Below are 13721 nucleotides of genomic sequence, written 5' to 3'. Positions count from 1 at the left end.
TCCCCCTTGCCCCCGGGCTAGGCCTGCACTTGCCTGGCTCAGCTGCACAACTGCATGCCAGGAGCTGCCCCTGCCCCTCCCAAGGACATTGCTATTAAGTTATTTAAGGTCTTCATAGGGAGGGCTGGGGCAGGGCCATCTGTGGTGGGGCCTGAGGTCCACCCATGCTGCTACTCCCCCATTGGGGTCCAGTCTCCCCTTGCCCCAGCCGGTTTGGGGCTGGTTCCCCGTCCCAACGACCTATAGCTCTTCTTTATAATGAATGTTTGTAAAAACCCCTCGTATGCCCCTCTCTCTTGGTTTGGGGGTGTGGACTTCTCAGGAAGCCTTGTGCAACTGCAATCACGGGAGGGGCAGCAGTGTGGGGGCCAAAGAGGACGGAGGCCACCCACCCCCTGCCCTCCCCTGCCCCAAACCCAACACCTTGAGGCCAACAGACTTTATTTGGCTTTATTTAGTAAAATGTTAAAATAAATACAAATTGATCAGCTAAAAAAAAACAAAACAGCAATGATTCCAACACAGAGTAACTTTAAAGTTGTGGGTAGAACTGCCCCGGAGGTTTCTTGCACTGTAACTATGTGTGGGCATAGAAACTTCGTCTTTCTCCAGTGAAATAACTGATACTTTCAAAGTACTGACCCAGCAATTAGCTCACTGCTCCATTATCCACGATAGGTTTGTGATAAGAATTGTACGAACCCCCAATAAAATGATTTGAAAAAAACCTGTCTCTTAATTTCCAATGAAAATTCTGGATGTCCTGCTTCTGCAACAGGTCTTTTTGAAGATATTATTATTACTTATTTTAAGAGGGACACCACTAACTTCCTTTTCTATCTCTTCATTCAGGAACATACCACTTAACAGGCTCATTGTTTTTTATCCATCTTTACATACAGCTTGGTGGTACTTTAGAAGACATCACTGAAGACCACATTTTATTTAGTATGTTAATCCGGAGACCACAAATCTGGGATGATTTCCAAGCTCAGCCCCTTCAAATGCCTTGTGAATAACTGCCAGCCTGCCTTTAGGAGAACACAAGTAGGTGATGATCCTGGTAGTATATACACTGAGCTTGTATTCAGTTAGTTTACCTAGTAAAATGCAGAACCATGAAAGGGAGGTCATCGTGTGCTTCAATATTCTCAATCTCTCTTCAATTCTTATTTGTCTCATTCATATACAATCCTTGTATGAATATCCTGTGTGAAAACTTTGTATGAATTTTGTGTAACCATAAGTTTTCCAGGATATAAGTATCAATAGGTATTTGTTTCAGCATATTTGTTAGTCTGTGTAGACTAGAGAAACAAATTCATAGACAATTATGTGTATTAGAAAAAAGCTTTATATACAAGAGCAATTGAGTATTAAGAAAACATCCCAGCCCAGTCCAGATCATGTCCATAAGCCCAATATTAGCCAAGATGTGCAATACTAGTCCATAAATTCCTTGTTACACTCACACAGCCAAGTAATGATGGATGCAGAAAGATCGCAGGCCAATGTGTGAAACGTCTTGTGAATCCAGTAGCAGAAGCACCTCAGCGCTGGCAGGGGTCTCCACATGGCTCCTACAACTCCTAGGGTTCTGGCTCCCATCAGCCTTTCTCCATGTGGCTTGTCAAAAGCGATGTCTAGCCGGAAGTGGGGAGGGGTAGGTCCCACCGCCAGTGATCTATTTTGTCTCCTTAGCACCTCCAAAGAGGTCATCAAGCTCCTACCTGATTGACAGGCTAACCTCCACCCCTTTCACTCTTAAGTATGTACTTTTTGTTTTTTTAGGGTTAGGTCAGTTCATTCATTTCCAACTCTTAACAACCCTATACGCAAAAGAACAAACCAACGTACAATATTGAGTCATCTTCATTATGGTTCATAACTCTGAGCCCATTATTAAAGCTATTGTCATTCCATCTCCTCATGGGCCTTACTCTATTTGACTGCCCTGTACTTCGCCAAGTATGATACCCTTTTCCAAGTACTGGGCTCTCTTGATACCATGTTCAAAAAATGTGAGATGAAGTACCATCATCCTGGTTTCTAAGGAACATTCTGGTATACTACTCCAAGAAAGATTTGTTTGTTCCTTTGGCCAAACCAAAACAACTAGCATTAAGTCAGTGCTGACTCATAGCGACCGCCCTGTGAGTTTCCAAGACTGTAACGGTTTACAGGAATAGAAAGTCCAGTCTTTCTCCTGCGGAGCTTCTGCTGCTGGTGGTTCATCAGTTAACCTTTACTCTGCGTCCACATGTTTGGTTCCTTTGGCAGTCCATGGTAATTCCAGTCTTCCTCAATAGCACCACAATTCACATGCAATGAGTCTTTACTCTTCTTTATTCAATGCTCAACTTTCACAAGCATATGAAGCAATTGAAAATACCACCACTTGAGTTAAACTTGGTATGAAGACGTATGGCAGTAAATTGAAGTAAAGACATGGTTACCCAATTTAGCTTTTTTTTTTTGTGATTTGGATGTTCTGTGATCACACTACAACATTCCATTGTTTAAATATAGACTAACGTAGGTGTCATGAATCAGAAGAGATCTGGCCCTGGTGTGTGGTGGATATTTTCATTAGCTATCTATTTACATAGTCATTTATCCTCCTTTCTGTCTGGCTGTTTGTTTCTCTCTCTGTGTTGATATCTGTCTCTACCTATCACTGGGAATAAAAATGTCCTCGATATGTGGCTGCTTATAGCTCCCAGAACAGACTACACTCTTGTGTGGATTAAGAGAACTCTGCAGCAGATAAAGTGAAGACTTCAGAAGAAATCTGGGTTACCCTAAAGGCGCTGCCAGCAGCATTCTTTGAGTGGGAGGGGGAGCAGACCCAGGGCCCTCACTTTATCCTGTTCACCTTGATGTACAAATGCACCTCCAACACCCAAATACCTTGTTGGCAGCCACATGAAGCCACAACACGTGTATACTTAAATTCAAAATCCTCATCTTTCTGGAGAGCATTTTGGGGTGTCCTAAATCTTACCCACATGAACATGAAGCATGTGTGGGTTTTCTTTTCTGGTGGCAACTCTGGGAGGTGAGTGCTTCAGGGATTCCTACATGAAGTCTAGGGATGCAGCATCTGAGCACATGACTCTGTTTCTCTACGTCCTTAGGTATTCTGGCTCAGGTGCAGGTATAGGAGCCAGGCCCAGGAGTGCTGAAGCCCTCACAGACCTTGTTTTTCACCTGTGCTATCTGGATTCTCTGTAGCTATTATGTGCACTGGATTGCCAAGCTCTAGGAAAGGGCCTGGGGTGAGTTGAGGTAATAGCATGATGGGAAAATATACTACAATCCAACTCTCCAGTCACGAGTATCACCAAGGGCATTTCCAAGAGCCAAGTTATTTAAAACAGCTCTGTGAATCCTGAGAACACAGCATGTATTGTTGTGCTAGAGACACAGTGATGGGAAGTCAGTGTGAGCCCAGACACAAACCCCCCTGCAACAGGCCATGGTTCCAGGACATGCACGAGAGAGGAGTCAGGGATACTTTCCTCTCAGAAGCTGCAGTTTCCCCCACACTTTCAGCACATCTCTAGGGATTGTCATGTATACACTCTGGGAAATCTTCATGTATCTGAAAGTGCCTTTTTTTTTCATTGGAATGGGCTTTGTCTATCTTTGACCATATATATAACAGAGTTCACACTTAGATGTCTTGCTATGTCTGCAATTGACTGTACTAACTAGAAGTATTTGTTGTCAAAGCCAGACATCCCAAAACACCAAACACTACCACAGAGTCTATGCCAACTCACAGTGATGCCATTGTGAGTTTCTGAGACTATAACTATTTACAGGAGTAAAAAGCCCTCTCTTCCATGGAACATCTGGTTGTTTTAAACTGTATACATGGAGATCTCAGCCCAAAGCATAACTACTTTAATCAAGAGGGATCATCATAGAAACCTTAATGCAGGAAAATCTCTTATGAGTCCCAAATTTTCTCTAAGCAATCAGATGTATTTATTCATACATGCTCACACATGTATATTTATGTAATAATTTTAACTTACCGTGACCTGGATAATATTGCATGTGTTGATATTATTAGGTACGCTTGAGTTAGCTTCAACTCAGAGGTCCTATGTACAACAGGATGAAATGCTGCCCTGATGTACACTATCCTAACAATCATTCCTCTGTTTGGACTGATCATTTGCAGCCTTCTCATTGAAAGTCTCTCATTTTCTTTTAATTTATTTTTTATTTATATTTTTTATTATTTTTTAAAACAATTTTAGGGGCTCATACAACTCTTATCACAGTTCATACATATACATACATCAATTGTATAAAGCACATCTGTACATTCTTTGTCCTAATCATTTTTTTCTCCTCTTTTCTTTTTTTACATTTTATTAGGGACTCATACAACTCTTATCACAATCCATACATATACATACATCAATTGTATAAAGCACATCCATACATTCCCTGCCCCAATCATTCTCAAAGCATTTGCTCTCCACTTAAGCCCTTTGCCTCAGGTCCTCATTTTCATTGACGTTTTACTTTACCAAGCAGAAGACCATTCTCCGGGGACTAGTTCCTCAAAATGACATGACCAAATAAGTGCAATGAAGTCTTACTCGAATGCTTCCAAGAGATATTCAAGATGTTGAACAACAGAAAAGTGGGTGGGGAGATGTCAGACAGTGTAAGATATGACAAAATAATAATTTATAAATTATCAAGGGTTCATGATGGAGGGGGGGAGCAGCGATGGAGGAATAATGAGGAGCTGATAACAAGGGCTCAAGTAGAAAGCAAATTTTTTGAGGATGGCAACAAATGTACAAATGTGTTCCAGACTATGTATGTATGGATTGTGATAAGAGTTCTACGAGCCTCCAATAAAATGATTTTTAAAAGAGAAGTATTCAAAATGTGCTTATTTCAAAGCAGACCTGCTTGTCCTTCAGGCCGCCATGATATATTTAATGGTGTTCCCTAGCACCATAACCCAGATGCATCAATTCTTCTTTGATATTTCTTACAGGGTCTGGGCCATTATTGGAGTCACTCTTAGTTTTCACAACTGCAGCAGCTGTTTCTGGCACTACAGATAGAGTCCAGGGTGCTTCTAAAAAATCATGCAATGCATAAGGCAGCACCACTCAATAAACACTCAGGAGCAGAAAATAGCAATAGTGCTGACATGGAAGAAATTTATATCATGTCTAAACATGGGCCAACAAGAAGATAAACATTCATCTGCAAAAAATAAAGGTCGATGCATGTAAGTTATACATAGGTGAACCTGGACCACAAAATTATTTGGCACAATGATTAAATGCTCACCTTTTAGCCAAAAGGGTGACCATTCAATTTGTTAAAATTGATTCAATTTGTTAAAGACATGATTACTTTCTCCCATGAGTATTATGGAAAAGAAAATCCTTTTCAGCCAGTTCTTCTCTTTCATGGAGCGTCTAACCACCATCCTGAACCCAGACAACCTTGGAGCTTCTAACCACCATCTTAAACCCAAACAAAGTTCTATAGAAGTTGAAAAGACATTTTCAACCACCAATTAGCTAAGACACAGTGAGCTTCAACATATGGGCAATGATCAAGACAGTGTATTCTGTTACAAATTTTCTTTGTTAGGTGTATTTCCCCACATAAAACATCTACCCTTTCCCCCGGCATTGTTATTCAACCTGAAAGAATCTTGTGTGCTTTGATTTGTTTTGATGTTGTTAATGCCAAAGTCCATTCCAATTCTAAGTGATTCAATGTGCAACAGAACAAAATAATGCCTCCTGAGCCCATTGTTACAGCCACCGTGTCAATCCATCTCATGATGTAGCTTCTTCATTGATCCCCTACTTTATCATGGAGGATGTCTTTCTCAAGGGACTGGGATCATGATAACGTTGCATGAAACAAAGTCTCACTGTCCTTGATTCTAAGGAACTCTGGCTGTATTTCACTCAAACATATTTCTTTTATTGAAAGGCTGTCCCACGGTACTTTCATCATTCTTTTACAACACTATAAGTCAAGGGTCATCATTTTATGGCCTTCCTTATTCATATTCATATAATAATTTTAAAAATTATGACTTGGCTTCTAAAAGTAACATTTAGAAAACCCTGTAATATGGGCTCCTTGGTGCAGAGATATAAAGGGCTATGGTGGTGCTGTGGGATAAGATTTGGTTGCTCACCACAAGGTCAGGGATTCAAACCAGTCAACGGTTCCTCGAGTAAGATGACGTTTATTCCTGTAAATAATTACAGTTAGCGAAAGCCTAATGAGCAGTTCTCATCAGTCTTCTAGGGTTCCCATGGCTCAGAAGAGATGCCATCACAGTGGGTTTGTTTTTGGAGGAGGAGCTTGTTCATTTCCTAGCTCGGTTGCTTACCTTATTGGTTTTCCCTCAGTGCAGAAGAATGTTTGGTGTGTTCATAACTCTCAGATCCCACAAAGAATAAATTAGTGCATGAATTAGTGGATGCATATGTTCAAATCAAACCATAATGCTGCACTGGAATTCATAATTTTCTAATTGCAAATATTGGAATCTAAGGAGCTTACTAATTCAAGGCATACTTGTGGGTCACATCACTCCCATCTCTGTCATCCAACTTGTTTCAACAACCAGCTCTGGAGACACTTTGTTGTGGAGCTGTGGTGCCTGTGCATTAGCACACTGTTGATAGTCCCCCACCTCTTATAACAGCCAGAAACACTCCTCGGCAAATGCCTGTTGTGATTTCTTACTTAATGAGACCACCACTATCACCGCGCTGCAATCGGGAATCCAGAGCCGTCTGAGTTAGGGATCCTTTGATACAGAAATGTCTGCCTCCCTTTTCTTCCTCCCCCTGATGGTGCTGGGTCTCCCATCGGGCCAGTGGCAGGGAGATGCAGTGGGTCACACAGATTCAAAGCCCCATGGGTCCTTTAATGTTTGTTCTGACCTTATTTATCCTGGGTCTATTTGACTGTTTTTTTAAACTTGAGTAATTTCCATGTCCTTAAAGATAGAGGCTGGGATCTTGTTCAGAATTGAGTTATAATTATAGATCGCTTAGAGCAGTGGTTCTAAACCTGCCTAATGCCGCAAACTTTTTACACAGTTCATGTTGTTTTTCTTGCTACATCATAACTGTAATTTTGCTACTGTTATGAATCAGGAGAACCTTGTGAAAGGGCCATCCAAACCCCAAATGGGTTGTGACCCACAAGTTGAGAACTACTGTTGTAGACCATATTAACCTAAATAATTTTATGTCATAATTTTAATTTAAATGAAAATCAATCACTTTTTATATGGCTTTGACTTTCTTTATCTCATGACTTTCAGGAGACATTCAGGGACCATGTTGGGCAGAATCTCAGTCCAAAAGAGAGATCCAAGTTTTAGGTCAAGGCCCTGGCCCTCAACCCTGTATGTATTCCTAGCTTACAGCCAGGACAGCATGCCAGTCTTAAGGCAAAGCCATCTTGGAAGAAAGGCTCCATTCATCTGTTGAGCTTTTCAATCACGCACTAAATAAGATCTGGAATGGGATCTTTTCCTCCATGCCATCTCTTAGTCATACAATCAGAAAAACAAAACAATAACAAAGTATTTAGAATTTTAACCTACTAAGTTTTATTCTTCTTTACCAATTAACAGGACACAACTGCAGCCAATTGGATTGTATTTTCCTTTGAATCATATTTCCTACCATCATTTCCACATTTCCGAATATTGGGGGGTTTAGTGCCCCTTGAGGATGCCTGACCTAATCTAAGTCCAAGCAGTGTTTATGACTATTGTATGCAGGTTCACAGGGAATCAGAACTGACTACAGGACCCCTAGCAATGACACAGCATCATCAAAACAAGACCTGCTATGTCTGAGGAGGCTAGCACTGCAGTCACTGTATCAATGCATCTCCTTGAGGACTTTACAGAAGGAAAGGTCTTCTCAATGGTTAATTCAGTCAGCACAGGACATCTTCAGATTATCAGACTGCAGTCTGAGGACACTGCCACCTATGACTATGTAAGAAACAGTGAAAACCCACATCCAGAAAATGCCAGAATCCTGGAACAGAGGGAATGACTTTGACATTTGTTTGCTGTCCTTCTTTTACACAAATCATACAAGTAGGCCATAAGCACAGTCACCAAGTCAATTTGAACTCACAGGGGCATTTTAGAGTATGGGTTGTAAATTTTTGGGAAGCAGACCCTTTTATCATTCTTCCTGGAAGCTGGATTTGAGGCAGTCAATGCCCTACCACTGTGTATCCAGGGTTTCTGTATGTTCATAGCTATTAAACAAACCAAAACCAACCACGTACTGCTTTAGATTCCATGGAGGTGATTCTGATTCACTGTGTCATGTTGTGCAAAGAGTAGAACTGCATTTCTATTTTAAAGGCTTGAGACCTGTGAGAACTCATTAACTAAGCCTGACTTCCAAGGCATCTGGGTGAGTTTGAATCACCAGGCATTTGGTTCGCAGTGCAGTGCTGTAAGAACTTCTCTTGACTCGTGTGCCCCATTAAAGAATTTTGAAAATGCTGTCCAGGCCTCTTTCCTCACTAAAGTATGTAGCCTCTTTCTCCTCCACACCTAGTTTTCCCACGTTGCAGTGTATTATTACCCAAATGTCAATATCCTCCAGCTCTCAGTATGTGCCTTTTGTCCCATACCCCATTCCACCCTGCCTCAAAAAGTTAAAAAGATTAATGCTTCTCTTATCTGTCTAAAAAGTTTGCTGGAGGGAATGTAGAACCCCAACCCTCCCCTGCTTACCCACCGAAAGAAATGTAAAATTCTCAACCCCTCCTGATAGCCAAACCAGCTTTGGTTTTTGTCCTTATAAACCCACCTGAATATCATTGGGCCTTGAGTCATTTTGGAGAGAATTGAATCACCCCAAAAGCCACCGTTTAGAATAAAGACTCCAAATTTGGACACAATGAAATTACACCACTTATGCCCATCAGAGGACTGCATGACAAGAGAGAAATGAGAACCCATGGGTTAGGAAATGATTTTTACCAACGACACATCAGACAAAGGGTTAAATACAAAAATATAAAGAACTCTATAACATCTCATTAAGAAAATAAGACCCAATAAAAATGGGAGGATATGAACAGATCGTTCACCAAAATGAAGTACAAATGATTAACAAACATAAAAAATGCTCATGATCACCAGCCTTCAGGAAGATGCAAATTCAAACCACAATGAGCTAGCACTTAACTCCTATAATGACATCCCAAACCAAAGAATCAAAACAAATGCTGGAGAGGATCTGGAGGGATTGGGATTCATACATACTGCTGGTGGACTTATAAACACATAGCCACTGAGGAAACAGAATTTGAAATCCCATATGATCCAGTAATATCACGATTAAGCATCATGGAATTCATACACAGATAAATATATTTTAAAAAGCAACAACAAAGTTAAACAGAGATAAAACTCAATCCAAAAGAGGAATATTAAAAACTACAATAGGTTTAAAATGGTCAAAAAGGATCTCAAAGGATAAAGGGATAGATTTTAACTTAACTGCATCTGCAATAATCCACCTTCCAAAGAATTCTGCATGAGAGCAAGGCTATTCACATTCCTGCTCTATGGTCACAGTGTTTCTCCAGTTAACGTAGTTAACATGGGTCGAGAGAGAGCTCAAATGTAAAATCACATATTGGTCTTGACATCAATGTACATATGCACACATGATAAGTCTATCAGGCTTTCTCAGTTTCTGTATTCATGATTTCCTGCAGGATTTACATTGCAGTCATACAATGTAAGTACAGACATTTTGTTCAGTCCTTTTCTGTCCAATTAGTGCATGTTTATCCAATAGAATTTGGGGAACATAAAAGAAAATGAAATTGGATACTGGAGGCACTGCCAGTCACTGAATTCCTATGAACTGCCACATTCCCTGTATTCATATGGTTTCTCTGATGTACAAATCCTCTATTGTCACATGACTACTTTCAGGCTAAAGGCCAGCCAACTTGAACTACATTAGTTAAAATCCTAATGCAGTCTACTGACACACTGAGAGAAACGAAAGAGGGTATTTGCAAGGTCACTATATTGCCAGAGCTTTCCTTCTGCATGAGTTCACTGGTATGTAATGCCACATAACTTCCTGTGGAGTTTCCCATCTTGACTGAATTTAAGGCTTGTCAATTTTGTGTGTTTATGTTAATAAAATTTAGAAACACAGGTAAAAGTTTGTTAAAGTTTGTTACATTACAGCTACATGGTAACTCCTACATGAAATCATTGATGAGGCGTGAACTCTTCATTTTTTTATGATTTGAAACATTACAGAGTAAATTGGTTTTCAATTCAACAATTCATACATTGACTGTGATCCCCAAGATATATCGGCCTTCTTCCCACTTCCACCCTCCCTTAGTTTTTATGTTATTCATCCTTCTTTCCTGTTCCTTCTTGTGCAACAGTTTTGATCCATAAGCAACTGCTGTTCCTTTGATTTTGTACAGTTCATCTTCCAGGGAGTGCATGTTATTCTTTGATGTTATTCTTCCTCTCCAAGCCTGTATATTGTTTGGCTGAAAGCTGAAGCAGAGGAGTGAGTGCAGGTCCAAGACTGAATGGCCACTAAAGGCCATAATCTGCGGATTCCAAGTCTCCTTCAGACCAGTAAGCTGGATCTATTTTATGATTTTGGTTTTGTTCCACTTTTTTCTCCCACTCGACTCAGGGACCCTCTTTTGTGATCCCTTTCAGAGTAATTAGTAGTGGAAGCTGAACACCATCTAGTTCTTTGGTTTCATGGTTGTGGAGGCTGAGGTTTGTTATGGTCCATTCATCCTCTGGATTAATTGTTCCCATACATCAAAGAGCATGCAGGTGGGGAAGGCTCAAGTGGAATCAGGGTGGGCATTCTACTTCTTGGTATAGCTGTGATCTGGAAACACCAGGTTCAGCTCTCTTCTGGGCACTGAAAGCTGGAAGAGAAATGAGGTCCCCATGTACCCTGTAGAAGTCTGGAAGATCCTCTCCCCACAAAGGTGGGTCATGCCAGCAGTGCCAAACATGGGTACCCATAAGTCACAATTGTCTGTTCCTATGCTTGGCCCAGGCCAAACTCTAACACCTCTTCCTCGGTTTTAAAACCTTTGTTACACTCACCCCAATGAAAGTTTTTCTTGTGGGGAATTTTCTCATATTTAACGAACTCAGACTTTTACATATAAGATTTTCCACATTTAATTCATGCAAAGGGCTTTTTTCCTTTGTGAAATCTCTGATGTGATGTAAGGCATCACATCTGGCTGAAAGCTTTAACACACTCACCACATACATAGGGTTTTTCTCCTGTGGATTTGTAGATGAGTTTTGAGATTTTCTTTTTGAATGAAGATTTTGCCACATTCACTACATATATGGGGTTTATCACAAGTATGAGTTCGCTGATGAACAGTGAGAGAAGTCTGGATAAAGCCTTTGCAACATTCACCACATACATGGAGTTTCTCTCCAGTATGAATTCGTTGATGAATAGTGAGAGCAGTCTCCTTGATAAAGGCTTTACCACATTCACCACATACATGGGGTTTTTCTCCAGTATGAGTTCACTGATGAACAGTGAGAGCATTCTTCCAGATAAAGGCTTTTCCACATTCACCACATACATGTGGTTTCTCTACAGTATGAGTTCGCTGATGAACAGTTAGACCCTCCTTCCTGAGAAAGGCTTTTCCACACTGACCACATACATGGGGTTTCTCTCCAGTATGAGTTCGCTGATGAACAGTGAGAGCATTCTTCCAGATAAAGGCTTTTCCACATTCACCACATACATGTGGTTTCTCTCCAGTATGAGTTCGCTGATGAACAGTTAGACCCTCCTTCCTGAGAAAGGCTTTTCCACATTGACCACATACATGGGGTTTCTCTCCAGTATGAGTTCGCTGATGAACAGTGAGAGCATTCTTCCAGATAAAGGCTTTTCCACATTCACCACATACATGTGGTTTCTCTCCAGTATGAGTTCGCTGATGAACAGTTAGACCCTCCTTCCTGAGAAAGGCTTTTCCACACTGACCACATACATGGGGTTTCTCTCCAGTATGAGTTCGCTGATGAACAGTGAGAGCATTCTTCCAGATAAAGGCTTTTCCACATTCACCACATACATGTGGTTTCTCTCCAGTATGAGTTCGCTGATGAACAGTTAGACCCTCCTTCCTGAGAAAGGCTTTTCCACACTGACCACATACATGGGATTTCTCTCCAGTATGAGTTCGCTGATGAACAGTGAGAGCATCCTTCCTGAGAAAGGCTTTTCCACATTGACCACATACATGGGGTTTCTCTCCAGTATGAGTTCGCTGATGAACAGTGAGAGCATTCTTCCAGATAAAGGCTTTTCCACATTCACCACATACATGGGGTTTCTCTCCAGTATGAGTTCGCTGATGAACAGTTAGACCATCCTTCCTGAGAAAGGCTTTTCCACATTGACCACATACATGGGATTTCTCTCCAGTATGAGTTCGCTGATGAACAGTAAGCTTACTCTTTCAGATAAAAGTTTTTCCGCATTCACGACATACATGGGGTTTCTCTCCAGTATGAGTTCGCTGATGAACAGTGAGAGGATTCTTCAAGATAAAGCCTTTTCGACATTCACCACATACATGGGGTTTCTCTCCAGTATGAGTTTGCAGTAGAGCAGTGAGATTGCTCTTCCTGGTGAAGCCTTTCCCACATTCACTGCATACACAGGACATTCCTGCCACATGAGGTTCCTGATGTCCCTTAAGGTATGATACACTGTGAACACTTTTTCCACATTGCAATGATTTTCCTAGCTTTTGTCCTCCATGACTTCTTTGATAATGTGCATTAAGTTTGAACAGTTTCTTGAATTTTTGCCCACATTGACTGCATTCATAGTTATTATCTAATATACCAATAATCTGCTGCTCATAGAGCACAGAGTCCTCGATGAAGGTTATCCCACATTTATCGCCTGTGTGTGGTTTCTCAATTTCATCAGACTCCTGATGCTGACTGCATTGTGACTTCATGAGCCTGGGTGGTTCACACTCAGGGAATTTCATTTCAGTACAAAATTGCTCTTGTTCAATATGGCGAAAAGTTTTCTCATCTTCACTGAGCACAACTGACTTCTGTATTTTGTTCCTTCTGTTCTGATTTGATTCCAGAATGATTAAATCTAATTTTAAGATTTTTTCATGTAAGCCAATCATGTCATAATTTTCCTTTGGAAGAAAATTGTTTTTTTGCTGAGAAACAATACTTTCCAATGTATTGCATTTATAGCACCATTCCGTTCTGTCCATGCGTCTTTCACATTGCAAGTGGTCAAGCAAATGATCATCTTTCTGGATTTCTATAAAAGGAAAGAACATTGACTCTTTTCAACATCTTTACAATGGACACCTTAAAAATATGCATTGAAACAAAGTTGATCTTTAGTGACATCCCTGTTATATTAATATAAATAAAATGCTATGATTAATGTTATTGCCCACTGGAAGAAACACAATTTTATAACAATTCAAATGGTAAAAAATTATTGTAGAAATCAGTTTGGATATGAAAGTGATGAATTAACACGGATTTGGTATTTGCTTAAAGAAGTACTTGAAAATGTTCAACAAACGTAATACAAGGAAGACAAGGAGACCAATAGACTGCAGGGGTGCTA

The 13721-nt window shown here is 40.5% G+C and overlaps 1 protein-coding gene across 1 annotated transcript; it reads right to left on the bottom strand.

The window, feature by feature from the left end:
- Window positions 1-9473: 9473 nt before the first annotated feature.
- LOC142442221 (uncharacterized) lies at window positions 9474-13422 on the bottom strand. The gene is given in 3 exon segments (XM_075543504.1): window positions 9474-9499; window positions 11442-12706; window positions 12962-13422. Coding segments are annotated over 3 exon segments (1752 nt in total).
- Between the last annotated feature and the right edge of the window lie 299 nt (window positions 13423-13721).

Source organism: Tenrec ecaudatus, chromosome 3 (genome assembly GCF_050624435.1).
Source record: "Tenrec ecaudatus isolate mTenEca1 chromosome 3, mTenEca1.hap1, whole genome shotgun sequence".
In the NCBI taxonomy this organism is placed as follows: Eukaryota; Metazoa; Chordata; class Mammalia; order Afrosoricida; family Tenrecidae; genus Tenrec; species Tenrec ecaudatus.
This window is presented reverse-complemented; position numbering and strand designations above follow the sequence as displayed.